Here is a 14,390-nt window from a genome sequence, read left to right on the forward strand (position 1 = left end):
CTGTATTCTTAAAACTTATAGTACTATACGTATTTATTTTTTAAAAAATGTAAAAAGGGGCCTGTGTTATTTGAAGGGTCAACTCTACATCAAATAGTTAGCTCAAAAAAAGTTTTCAAATACTAGAGTTGTAGTGAAATAATTATCATTATTTACTCAATGCATTATTCAAAAGTCCTAATTTAGAGGATTCTGCCTCTATGGCTAACCTTCCACAGCAAGGAACTGTGTAGTAGTGCTGATCCTAAAATTGAATCAATGTATTTAAAAGGTTCACTTCTGAGTAATGACTACAAAAATAGCAGTTTGTATTTTGCTTACTTTCAAACCCAGCAAATTAAGTTTTCCCAACTGGTCTTTGAATTCTAATAAAAATAAGAAAATAATGCTTCTGAAGCAAAAAGCTGCTTTAATTGAGCAAGGTGGTATGGTATTTCAAATTAAGGCTTAAGAAAATAGGAACTGTTTTAAGAAAAAAAAAAAGATGATGCACACTAAAAGTTCTCTGGTAGTAGAAACACTAGAGATTTTGTTTTATATTTGTTTATAATGTTCTACAATAAACATGTAGAACTGTTTACTGTAGCAAACAAAAAAAAGCAAATTTTATTCATTAATTTAAATATATTTTTATTGATTTCAAAGAGGAAGGGAGAGAGATAGATAGATAGATAGATAGATAGATAGATAGATAGAAACATCAATGATGAGAGAGAATCAATTTTATTTTTAAAGATGTGTTGGATTGCCACAGACTGGGGATCGAGCCCACAACCCAAGCATATGCCCTAACCAGGAATCAAACTGTGACCTCCTGGTTCATAGGCTGACGCTCAAACACTGAGCCACGCCAGTGAGGCTAAAAGCAAATTTTAAAATGCTATTCATAAATGTAATGGAAAAACATTCTAAAATACTATATATCGAGTTCGTAGAACATTCACTATTGGCAGAAAATTATCTGAAAGACAATTCTTTGCTAAAAGTAGACACATATATAGTTGGCCTTTGCATGTAAAAACATTCAAAATGCTACAGAAACGCAGCAAAAGAGAATAAAGAATATGATTAGGAAAATGTTCCTTCTTCCATAAACACATTTTAGGGGAACGTAGTTTAGCCTTCTGGCAGTAAAACTCTACATCAGGGGTCCTCAAACTACGGTCCGCGGGCCACATGCAAATACAAATATTGTATTTGTTCCAGTTTTGTTTTTTCACTTCAAAATAAGATATGTGCAGTGTGCATAGGAATTTGTTCATACTTTTTTTAAGTCTTTTTTAAAAATATATTCTATTGATTATTTACAGAGAGGAAGGGAGAGAGATAGAGAGTTAGAAACATCGATGAGAGAGAAACATCGATCAGCTGCCTCCTGCACATCTCCCACTGGGGATGTGCCCGCAACCCAGGTACATGCCCTTGACCGGAATCAAACCTGGGACCTTTCAGTCTGCAAGCCGACGCTCTAGCCACTGAGCCAAACTGGTTTCGGCCATACTTTTTTTTAAAACTATAGTCTGGCCCTCCAACGGTCTGAGGGACAGTGAACTGGCCCCCTGTTTAAAAAGTTTGAGGACCCCTGCCATATTAAGTTAATGAAGTACATATATACTGATTCTATCAAAAGTCGCTTCAATTTAGCTTAAGCATATTGGAAAGATAAAAGGATTTAATAGAAAAGTTGAATTCCGTGTGAACTGGGCAAATAGAAACAGCTGAGCTTCAGATTCCTTGTCAAGCAAATGGGAATACTTGCACAATTCATTTATCTATATTCACAGCAGCTAGAATCAAATGTAATATCTAGGTTGAAAGCTCTTTGAATTATTAAGTTTGCTGATCTAAAGCCATTTTAGACTTCAAGGTAATCAGCAAAGATAATAAAGTTTAGAGTTAAAAGGAAGCAGAGAATTCTCTTGAATAATAATCACCAAGATCCACTGTGAATCTACTTTCAATCCTTGGTCCTTTTGTTAATCCTATCCATGCAAACATATATATACTCATGACTTTACAAATAAGAAATCAAATCTTATTTACAAATAGAAATAAGAGTTGAACAAATGAGATATAAAGTCACCAACAGCAAAACCAACTGTGCATTGTATAACACCCTGAACTACTAGGTTATGCTACTTTTTCAACCTCTAGCTAAGATTTAGGTATGGAAAATTCCATACCAATGCTATACAACACACACATTTAGAGGAATGAGTTTGGCCTTCTGGCAGTAAAACTCTACATATTCAAATGTTACTGCTGCCTTCAAAAATGTATTGCAGGTGCCAAAGTAGCCCAATAAAATGGAGACACACCTTACCAGTCCAGCAGCTGGTATTAAAAGATTAAGGCTGCTTATTGTTAGTCACTTAGGTAATGAAAAGAATAAAAAGGTATTTCACCAGTCAGCTACCATCAAGAAGTCAAGATTATATAAATATCCAGCAGAGATATTCTGAATCATTTGAGAAGCAGGACTTTATAGGGGTTGTTTATTTAAAAAGACCCCAAAATGTAAAAATTAGTATGAAACATCATGACCCTTAAAGTGGCCTACAGAAAAGTCACCTGGTACATATAAATAGAAAGCTGCTTAAAAGAAACGAGTACAGATTTTCATTTCACATTATACTCACAGGTTTCTTGTTCTTAGGAGATGAGAAAGCTCAATGTATTTTCAAAAATTTTACTAAGTAATTGTTAATGTAAAAAAGTTGGTTGAGGGGTAGTAAAAGATAAAGAGGGCCAAATATATGGTGATGATGTGACTTTGGGTAGTGGGCATAAAATGTAGTATGAAGATCATGTATCACAGAAATTTACACTTTAAACCTGTATGATCATATTAACCAGTGTCACCCCAATACATTAAATAATTTTTTTAAAAGTTGGTTGAGCCGGAACCGGTTTGGCTCAGTGGATAGAGCGTCGGCCTGCGGACTGAAAGGTCCCAGGTTCAATTCCGGTCAAGGGCATGTACCTGGGTTGCGGGCACATCCCCAGTAGGAGATGTGCAGGAGGCAGCTGATCGATGTTTCTCTCTCATCGATGTTTCTAACTCTCTATCTCTCTCCCTTCCTCTCTGTAAAAAATCAATAAAATATATTTAAAAAAAAAAAAGTTGCTTGAGATTATTCTAAAACATGATTTTAAGCACCAGACAGGACAAAATAATGAAGAAAAAATGTTTTGATGAAAAAAGTTTTCATCTTTTTTTCCTTTTGGTCATATACTTCAATAGGGTGGACAATTTAGAGCCTAAAAAAATCCTGCCACCTCTTTACTTTCTTTTTTCTCTCTCTCTCTTTTCTTCATGATTTAGACACACACAGTCCTATTCTAGCCCTGTTCTAACCAGTGAAAACAAAATTTTGCTCACCTATTGTGAATGAAGTTCAAAAACACAAAACAAAACGGAATAATAAGGTAGATAAGTTTAGCTAATATTTTACACATAAGAAAAATGAATAGTTAAAAGGTACACAGTCTTCCTCAGCCAGCAACGAACTGGCTTTAGAAATATTCATTTATATTTGTAACTCACAGGATCTCTCTCTGGGCAGTAGTACCATATTATGTTTTTTGACATGGGACAGTAGCAAGGTTTTCTGCATTAAACAAAAGTACTTCTTGAACATCTAATGTTTAAGGTATTTTGAGGGTTATACAAAATTATGTATTCTCTTAAAACAAAAAACAAAGACTACTTTTGGGCAATTTTAAACAGAGTACACAAAAATAACTGCATGAGTTGATATAACTGATTATAAAACGTTTTATTTTTTATAACTAAGAAAAAACAAAAACATATACATGCATTTTATAGACTCTGAGTTTTTCTTTGAATTCTATATACTTATGATTTGCCAACTAATTTGCTGGAAAAATAAGTCATTATATAGTATTCTTCTGGCTCAATCTTCTAGTTCTTAAAAATCGTCAGCACTTACTTCTTAAAAGCTTACATTTCAAATGTGTTTAAGTAACCTTTAACTATTTTTACATAAAAGTAAAACTTCTCCTAACCATTCAGAATTGAGAAAAGCCTCGTTCCTCTTCACATAAAATATAGTGTAAAATTAACTCAACTATAAAACTTAAAGTATTTTAAAAAGCATTCTAAAATCAACAATTTCAACACTTTAAGTGAAGCTTTCTACACATACCACCAAATATATATATATACATATGTATCTTTTGTATATTGAAAATTCTTACCCACCTCATTTACACAATCCTTTTGAGGACAGCAGCAGCAATGAGAATTTACGATGACAAACACTGAGCAAAAATCTTTCTTTGTAAAATCCATCAGAAAAGGCAAAATAGACTTGTTACAAAGGAAAATGACAATGTAAATTAATAGAGTACATTAGCCCACAGCATAAGCAAGGCAGACATCAAAGTCAGACTGAAGCATAATTTCTTGTTTCACATTAGCCATGCTTCCCCAACTCTCAGATATGGGTTTGCCCTGCTTAACCAACAATCTAGTTATTTTAGATTGGCCCTTTAAACAAAACTACATTCTACACAGCTGGGAAACTGTTCTGCTACTATTCTTCCTGCTTCTCCTTCAAGAGCAACAGATTCCTGGACAAGCAAAATGAGATTTTTACTTGTTCAAAGCTCCACCCATTATGTCCACAAGTTCTGCCTCCTTGACATCAAAACCTACACTAGAAAACTATTTATCTAAGTATTCCCTTCCCCCTAATCACGTTGAAACTATGCTTTTAAAATAAAATGGGGATTGAGTTCAATGATCAAACTGTAACTCAGAATATGTAGCCAAAAGTATACTGGACAAGGAGATCATAATACTTCTCAGTTCAAGCTTTCAAAAACCAAGTCTGTGTGAACTGAGCTATATCCCCTAAATTCACTTGAAAAGTGTGGATCATAGTTCCTCAGTTTACCTAATTTAAAAAGTGGTAATATTAAGGTAAATGCCTCACCACTCTCATGGTACATTAAAAAAATAAACAGCTTTGAATTGGTACACAGAAGTAGTAAGAATTTATTCTTCTCCCTCTCTTCTATTAAAAAGCCTCAATATGCTTATCTACTTAAAGACATTTCCATTGCCAGGAAGAACGCATGGGCCCAAATAACCCCTTCTTTGATTTTAGTTATTAAGGAAAGGTTTTGTTCATGGCATTAACAAAGGATGGTAGAAAATGTGTTGTTCATTGAATTGTTTTAACAAATAACAGAAGCAAATCCTATTGCCTGTAATTTGGTAAGCTTGAATCCCCATCAAGACAGTGGGTACTAAGGCTTCAATTACTAAACAGTAGCATAAGGTAAGAGCTTGGAAGCTATTTGGTAAGAATACTTTTACTCTAAAGGTAGAAATGACCATGAATTCTAACAAGCTACTACATGTTCTTTTTTATTTTTTAAATTGATTCCAGAGAGAGGAAGGAGGGCGAGAGAGAGAGAAACATTGGTCAGTTGCCTCCCATATACACCCTGACTGGGCGAAACCACAACCTGGGTATGTGCCCTACACGGGAACTGAACCCACCTTTCAGTGTATGGGACGATGCTCCAACCAACTGAGCCACACCACACCAGCCAGAGCATAACAAGCTATTTCAAAGTAGTTATCATTGATCTCTGGCTCAACACAGCTCATCCCTACCAAGTAGGTAGTATAGGATATCAGGTGTTGGTCAGAAATATAGTATTACCTGTAACTTAAGTGGTTAAGTAAGCCTGTTTAAGATTATGGTTAGCTAATGAAAATGGAAGAACTGCTTCATAGATTTATCCGATATAAAGATGTGGGTAAGTTTTTAAACTCTACTGAGCAACAAACAAAACCAAAATGAGGTAGCTTTTTTAGGACAAAGTTATAATGTAGTCACAGATACCTAGATTTATGAAGACCGACCTTTTCTACATATCAAATGAGAGTTTTCAATATATACAATAAAAATACCATTCACATACAGATAACAATTTACATGTCTAAACTCTAATTCCTCGTTCAGAAAGCCCATGCCTTTCTCTGGATTTCCCCATTTCTTCAATAGTATCATCATTATTTCTATGTTCCAGACAGAAAACAGTCATTCTTGGATGCTTTTTCCTACAATATAAGTACTATTACTGTCTATGAGCTCTTTAACAAAGATACATGTTTAAAACTGCTGATAAGCAGTTCTGCAACTAATACTCCTACTATCCCCTGCAACAGCCAAAGGTGCTGACCAGGCAAAATGTAATTTTTACTGACCTGTTACCTCCAAAACTTGTTGTTTCTTTTGTATAACAGTTGTAACCACCCAAGTCCAGATGATCAATCAAAACTGTAATAACCTCTTTAAGCTTAGACCAATTTAAGACAGGCCTCATTGTTTCCATTCTCGTCTCCAATTTGTATTTTACATTGTGGCTAGTTCAATCATCTGGTTTCATTGAATCATCTGATATTTAACCATTTCCAATCACCTAATATCATTTAACATCACACTGCTCAAAAATGGCTAACAGTTCGCATCTACAAGATGGCCACAGAAACTCAGCTCTAAAAAAGAATCTCAGTGAAAGTCCTCCCCACTCACCCCCATTCAAATATGACAATGGTGGACCAGAAATTAATACTATGTCAAAGTTAGAATTAATTCCTTAATTCAACTGGCATGTATGGAGTGTCTAGTTTAGTCTTGTGTAATCTAGTACCTACTAGATACACTGCATTATCTTCAGCATCTAGAATAAAAGAAATGGAGTCTATATTCCAGTGGGTGGGTAAAGCAAATCCAAATTCCACAATGCCTGGGGTTCAATGTTGCTTCTCGTCCATGTTAAAGTACTTTTAATGTCTTTAATCTGGTGTGAAAAAGCTCCCACAATCCAACTCTATCTACTTCTCTACTCCTATCTACCCAAGATAAGTCCAATCAAGCTGGTTACTTGTTCACTGAATACTTAACACTTGTTTTCACCAACAAGAATACTCTTCCTATTCCCCCATTTTTTAAGCCAACTAAGTCCTAAACTTCTTTCAAGGTATACTTTATTTTTATTTATTTATTTTTTAAAAATATATTTTATTGACTTTTACAGAGAGGAAGGGAGAGAGATAGAGAGTCAGAAACATCGATGAGAGAGAAACATCGACCAGCTGCTTCCTGCACATCTCCCACTGGGGATGTGCCTGCAACCCAGGTACATGCCCTTGACCGGAATCGAACCCGGGACCTTTCAGTCTGCAGGCCGACGCTCTATCCACTGAGCCAAACCAGCTTTGGCTCAAGGTATCCTTTAAATCATATATAATAAAAAGGCTGAAGTATGACTCTTTTGGCACATAAGTTATTTACAAAATACTAGGAAACTAAATACTATTATAAGGTACTTAAATATAGAAACCATCTTTTTATACCCTACCAGTTTTTATTATATAGTCTAATGGCTTTTAGGATAAAACCTGTGAATTATAGATCAACATTCAGTGTGAATAAATAAAACTAACTTTCCTGGGAAATTTTAAAATAAGGATTTCATAATTGTTCTCTAGCACCTAAAACACTGGGAATGATACCCAGAAGTGGCTGGTTTAAGATTAACAGTCTGATTAATATTAAGAACCTTTAATCTTAATCAAATCACAGTAGAGTAATTGAATGACTGTAAAAATCTTTCACAATGTTCCCAAGTCATAGCCCATAATACACAATTTTCTTTTACATGTATAATCCAAATGTACTGAATGGAAACAGAAATAAAATTTATTAAAAAAATTTTTTCAGCTAATTCCAGTGGATTTAGATCTCTGGCTAGCACAAAAATTCCAGCTGCTAAATAAAAAACAAACAAACAAAAAATGTGTTTCCCTCAACTTTTCAAACCCTATCTAATCAGAATCAGCCTCAATTCTCTCTGGACAAAAAAAAGGGGGTGAATTGCAATCTGTTATATAAAAACTAAAAGGAATTTTGTCCTAACTGCTTTAATTCTGTTTTTCCCAGACAGAATGTTCAAACCTTGCAATCGAAAGGCTAATAGAATTAGTGACAAAGTCAAATTACACAAACAAAGTAATTAAAAATCCCCATTATTCCTAACTTGGTTGTTATGAGGCTGGATTCAGCTAGATTCTTACTGGTATGAACCATTAGTTTAGAGGAATTTGAACATACCTTATGATCCCATTGGAAAACAAGCCTCTTCAAACTCCCTACCAAATCCAGCTAGTTCTATCAAAGAAAATTAGTTTACCTCATAATTCCTCAAGGCTCATTACTCTCTGATACATGAAAGCCTTTATACTGCTCCAACCTAAAATGCACTATCCTTCAGATATCCTTCATTGATGCTATTGTTTATTGCAGTTTCTGTTCTTTTAACAGTGGACAAAAATTGTGCCTAGTATATTAGTATGCTTATTTGGATCTTCTCGTTACCAATGGCAGAGATTTTCAAGTTAACTGAAGACTTCTTTGAACAGGAAGCTCAAACCTGCTACCCATGTAACCCAAAGTTTTTTTTTCTCTTGAGGTCTAGAAAAAAGGTTAAAAAACAGAAAGAGGTAAAGGAAATAATTTCAAGGTTTGTATTTGTGTCATGTTAGTGATGCTTGATTTCTGACATTTATTATGATTATTATTATTATTACTAGAGGCCCAATGCATGAAATTCATGGAAAGGGCTCGACCCTCGCAACCTTGGGCTGTGGAAGGTCGTCCAGAAGGATGTCCGGACAGTCGTTCTGCTATACGGTCTAATTAGCATATTAGCTCTTTATTATATAGGATTATCATTATTTTTCCTGCATTTCTTTGGAAAAAATGATTAACCTCTGAACCTATTTTCTTACCTGTGAAGATATTATCTACTGACTACTTACCTGGACACAAAAGGTTAAAACAAGATAATATATGTAAAGTACTTTTGCAAGGTAATTGGCAACAAGCAATATTACATTAAATGTAAGCTCATTTGCTCTCATTTAAAACTGAACTTTAAGTTCATTAAACACATTTTAATCACTGCAATTTGCTGAATGTCAATGGATAAAAGACTAGAACAAGAGACAACTTATTTCATTAGTAGGCATTCACAATGATGTTAACAATAAGAACGGCAATACCTAATAAATACTGATTGATAAGTGCATGTCAGGCACTTTACTATGTTCTATATCCTTAATCCTCATAAACATCTCAAGCTCTGAGAAGTTAAGTAACTTGCGTAATTCAAGCAGACCCAACTCTAGAGCACATTTCCTCCAGAGGCAACATAAAATTGTTTCACTCCCTACATTTCTGTATTCACTTCATAAATACAGAGTGCCAATGACCTGCCAGTTTCTAAACACTAAGGAACACAGCAAAGAACAAGTCAAATAAAACCCCCAACCCATAGAATTTGTATTCTAATCAGGGCTTTAAATATTGTAAGGCTGTGATAAAAGCCATAAGGAAAAATAAAACCACAAAGGGACAGAAGTAAAATGTGTGAATACTTAAGAATGTTTTAGATAGGGTAGGCAGGGAAGGCCTCTCTGAGCAAGTAACACTTAGACTTGAATGAATTGCATGTACAGAACAATGACATACAACAATTTATCATTAGTGGACTATAGAATATGATTGCTAAACCATCGTCTACATTTGTCCCCTTCATATTGGCACTTACAGACAGGTTCAAATAAATGCCCTCAGGTCACAGACTGACATTATAATTGACATTTATGGATTCTGTATAGCATTTTGATGTGAGCAGGGGATCTGAAATCATAACTGTTATTTTGTAAATATGTACTCTTAAGCTAGCCATCCTGGGCTTCAGACTGTTTATCAACTGTTGATAACAGTAGTATGCCTCCCCCTCCAGAGTTGTTGGAAGAATTATAATACATTCAAAGTGTTTTATGCAATGTCTAGCACAGAGTGTATATATTTGTTATATGCCCATTGCTATAAACAGCTATTTGCATGGCAGTGTACCACTGCAGTGCCAGACATGTTACAGTAAATTGATCTACAGAGGAAAAACCTGTCCTTGAGAGGCTCAGTACTTATGAGGGGGCCAACAGTTACTATCAATATAATTATTTTTTTAATAAAACAGAGGTAAAGTGTGGTAGGAACATAGAAGAGGGAATGATATTGGCATGACTTTCTTCTAAGAATCCTAGAAATACTTCTGGTGAAGAGTGCCAGAGGACTGAAATACTGGCTCATACCTTCATACAGATTTGCTTCAGCATCCCTGTTATAGCAGGCCAATAAAGCTCTAAGTTTAAATATACATTCTCAGGAATACTGTCTTTGAGCCTCTCAAGGAGATCAAAACCCCTACTTCATTATGTCTATGAAACCCATCCTTTTTACTGTAAATACTACTTCCATGTTTACCTTTCCAACTAGAAAGCGGGAGGAAGAACAAAACATACTATTTCATTCACTGCTGTATCATCATTCACTGGCAGGTAAAAGATACCCAATTAATAGATGTTAAATAAGTGTTTAAACAAATTTTTAAAAACATGAAACTAGAGCTTATGGTTCAACTGACGAAAGTTCTGTGATCTTCAGAGCTAAAAAAGTAATCCTGAGTGTGAAAGAGGGACTCTTCTTTCCTTTTCTAAGTTAGTACTAAACCGATAGAAGGCTTTGCATTTAGGAGGGGGCAATTTACTGATGATTAATTGGTTATTCACAGTAAATCTGGGATGGAAAGCAGAATTCTGAAGTGGCAGGGGTAAGTTTACATCAAGGAGCCCTATAATCTCTCAATGAATAACCAAGCAGATTTCATTAATAAATGTGCAATAGGTTAGGTAGATTAATGTAACACATACTTTAAAAAAACTAGTTAGTTGCTCTACAGAGATGGAATCATAAAGAGATAATTTAGGCTCAAAGGCTTAAGTTCTCAGCTCAAGGCACAGTATAAAAATGAGAGAAATGCCTATGTTTTTGCTAAAAGAATCTCTTCTCTCTTACCAACTGTAAGGCTGAAATAACTGAAAACCAAGGTATTATTTTAGCCATCTGGTTGCCAAATACACCAGGAATTGCATTCACAGCCTTACCAGACCTCATCTAAAAGTTTGTTGCTCAACCAAAGGGCTTGTATGCATGCATATAAGCCTAACCAATGGACACAGACAACAGGGGGGTGAGGGCATGAGTGGGGAGTGGCAGGGGGCAAAGGGGGGATAAGGACACATATGTAATACCTTAATCAATAAAGAAATTAAAAAAAAACTAGTTAAATTACATTCAAAGCAGAGTTAAAAGAAAGTACAGTACTTCAAGGCGTATTTCAACACAGTCATTATTATCATTTATATAATCATATAAATCATTCTCTAATCTAGGCACTTACTTAAATCCCCCATTTATCTCAGCACACAAAACAGGAGAAAACTTTGGGAAATTAAAAAAAACCACAGCCCTTTTTATTCCTCATTGGAAGCCAGAAATTGAGGTTGGTGAAATTAAGAAAGCATTATCCAGATAAGAAATATAATTGACAATAAAGAATAATGGACTGTAGATAATATAGAACTAAATTTTTACAGCTGAGAGGAAAAATAAAGCACAAGTATATGCTTGCAATATACTTAGAAACTAAGGATTCTAAAACAGTTCCAACTGACTTAAAGAATTCCTTAAGCTTTTTATTCTTTTTTACATCCTGGCTTATTATGTTGCTTTATTAAAAAGCAACTCCTGAGTAAGGAACAAAAAATGTAATTAAATAGGGTTAAATTCTTTAATGAATTTGGGTACTTAGTAAAAAGGTTTCATGAATGGTAGGATAATAATTTATTCAAATAATGTTTGGTCTTACATTATTTACCCTACTTTTTATTTATTTAACCAAAAATATGTTACACGGAACCGAAAGGGACCTCAGGTGAACACTGTTTCAGCTCTCCCTTTTCAAATTTTAATGTGTACATAATCATCTTTGGATCTTGTAAAATGAATGTCTTGATTCAATCTGCCTGTGATGGGGCAAGAATTTTACATTTTTAACATGTGCCCAAAAGATGCAGATTCTGCTGGTCTGGGGATTGCACTTTGCATAGCAAAGATCTAAATACAAGTGATTCTCAAAAGTGAGGTACCAAAATCCTTTTAGGGGACCTGCAAGGTACTTCCTTTTCCAAGGATATATCGGCATGAAGCCTAATTTTCTTCATACACTTCAATCAAAACAATGTATTGCAATAGATTGAATGGAGAAGCAAGTTTGAGAATCTAATTGTCTCCTTTTTTGACCAGACATTAAAGAGATCTGTAAAAAATGTAAAAATGCCACTTTTCCACTTCATTTTAAAAGTAAGTCATGGAGCCGAAACCGGTTTGGCTCAGTGGATAGAGCATTGGCCTGCGGACTGGAAGGTCCCAGGTTCGATTCCGGTCAAGGGCATGTACCTGGGTTGCGGGCACATCCCCAGTAGGAGATGTACAGGAGGCAGCGGATTGATGTTTCTCTCTCATCGATGTTTCTAACTATCTCTCTCCCTTCCTCTCTGTAAAAAAATCAATAAAATATATTAAAAAAAAAAAAAAGTAAGTCATGGAGAGAAATTTTTTGGTAAAATGTCACTGATGTCAACATATACTGAGCTTATTATACTATTTCTTAATTAATAATTAATAATAAAATTCCATGTTAATTTTTAATATGGCAAACTAAATATAAAAGAAGTAAACAAAAGCTCTTTGGTTTCCTTAGTAATTTTTAATAGTATAAAGGGGGCCTGATACAAGAGAATTTGAGAGTCATGAGCTAAATCATTTAAGTCTGATAGCTTCCATCTTTTGATCCTTTCTCAAAAGATCTCAATGGACAGATCTTAAATCTCTACCAGTAGGCCTTTATAATGCCTTAAAATAATCTTGCCAATCTCCTTTTGCTTCCCCACTTTTTAAGTATTTACTGAAGTATAATTGATGCAATATAAACTACACAATTTGAAATATACATATTTTTATATTTTGATACATATATGCACTCATAAATATATAAGCACAGGTAAGAAAATGATATCCATTATTCTAATTGTTTCCTTTGCCAATTTCTTTATGTCCAATTACAATTTTTCTGGGCTTATTATTTGTCTCCTCCAAGTCAAGAAAACAATTGCTGTGCACCTCCCTCTTCCAATTATGCATATAAGCCTCTTCCCTCAAGAAATTAAAAAGAATAGTTCTAAAAATTGAAAATCATGGGTCTCAATCAGAAAGGGCTCATGACTTCAGGAACTGTCTTAAAACATTTCAGAGACTAACATGAAATTATAATTTGGTTTTTCTTTAAGATCTATTTTTATTGATTTAGAAAAGAAGGGAGAGGGAGAGATAGAAACATCAATGATAAGAGAGAATCACTGATGGGCTGCCTCCTGCATGCCCCCTACTGGGGACAGAGCCTGCAACCCAGGCATGTGCCCTTGACTGGAATCGAATCCAGGACCTCCTTCAGCCGACGCTCTGTCCACTGAGCCAAACAAGCTAGGGTTACTTGTTTTTCCCCTATGTAATTCAGAGACCAAAGTAAGTAATTATAGAGTAAAAGTTATGGGGAAACAATTCAACAAAACAAAACACAGACCTACCCCCATAATGCAAAAAGTTACTTGAACTAGTTATTTAGAAATTTTAACTATGAGAACTACAAATTGAAGAGCATGTGAACAGATAACATTCTTTCAAATGCTTTCTAGTTCTAGAATTTTGATTCTAACTATTAAAGTTATTGTTTTCTGCTCTATTTGTATCAAATGTTTCGCCTATTCTATAAAATGTATTGATTGTATAGGTGTACCAGTTTCTACTTGCTAATATTAAATTTCATATTAGTAGGAAAATTTTGTTAATATTTCAAAGGTGATCTTGAGTTTCATTCCTCTTTTGCAGGGAATTCAAATTAAACTCTCCCAAACTTTCATAGTGTTTGACAATATTTGGGATTCCTTTACCGTATTTGCCGGCTTATAAGACGATTTTTTGGCCCTGAAAAATATGCCTCCAAGTGGGGGTCGTCTTATACGCCAGGTACACTTCAGATAGACTGCCCATAGTGCTTGCCCCGTGCCATAGTGGCCTCCCGATGCCCGCCCACTTCATTCCACATACCGTTCAGGCATCAGCAGCGCTGCTGGGTGTATGCTCGGCTGTTATGCGATTTTGCTGTTATGCCATTTTACCACACTCGCAAAATCGCACACAGCCAACCATACACCCAGTATGGTATCGCGATTCGTGATTTTGCGCTATCATACTGGGTGTATGGTCGGCTGTGTGCGATTTTGCGAGGGTGGTAAAATCGAATAACAGCAAAATCGCATAACAGCCGCGCATACACACAGCCGCGCTGCTGATGCCTGAACGGAATGTGGAATGAAGCGG

At 35.1% G+C, this 14,390-nt stretch overlaps 1 protein-coding gene across 7 annotated transcripts in view; it reads right to left on the bottom strand.

Annotated features, from left to right (window-relative positions):
* Positions 1-14,390, bottom strand: part of WNK1 (WNK lysine deficient protein kinase 1) — a 144,641-nt gene that overhangs the window by 57,145 nt on the left and 73,106 nt on the right. The window contains exon 1 of one of the 7 annotated variants that reach the window (XM_015568844.1): positions 4,226-4,330. The exons of the other annotated variants lie outside the window; for them this stretch is intronic. Coding sequence (XP_015424330.1) covers positions 4,226-4,315 — 90 coding nt within the window. The 5' untranslated portion in view covers positions 4,316-4,330. Of the gene's footprint in view, positions 1-4,225; positions 4,331-14,390 lie in introns of those variants that run through there. 7 annotated transcript variants of the gene reach the window in all.

Source organism: Myotis davidii, unplaced genomic scaffold (assembly GCF_000327345.1).
Source record: "Myotis davidii unplaced genomic scaffold, ASM32734v1 scaffold944, whole genome shotgun sequence".
NCBI classification, from domain to species: Eukaryota; Metazoa; Chordata; class Mammalia; order Chiroptera; family Vespertilionidae; genus Myotis; species Myotis davidii.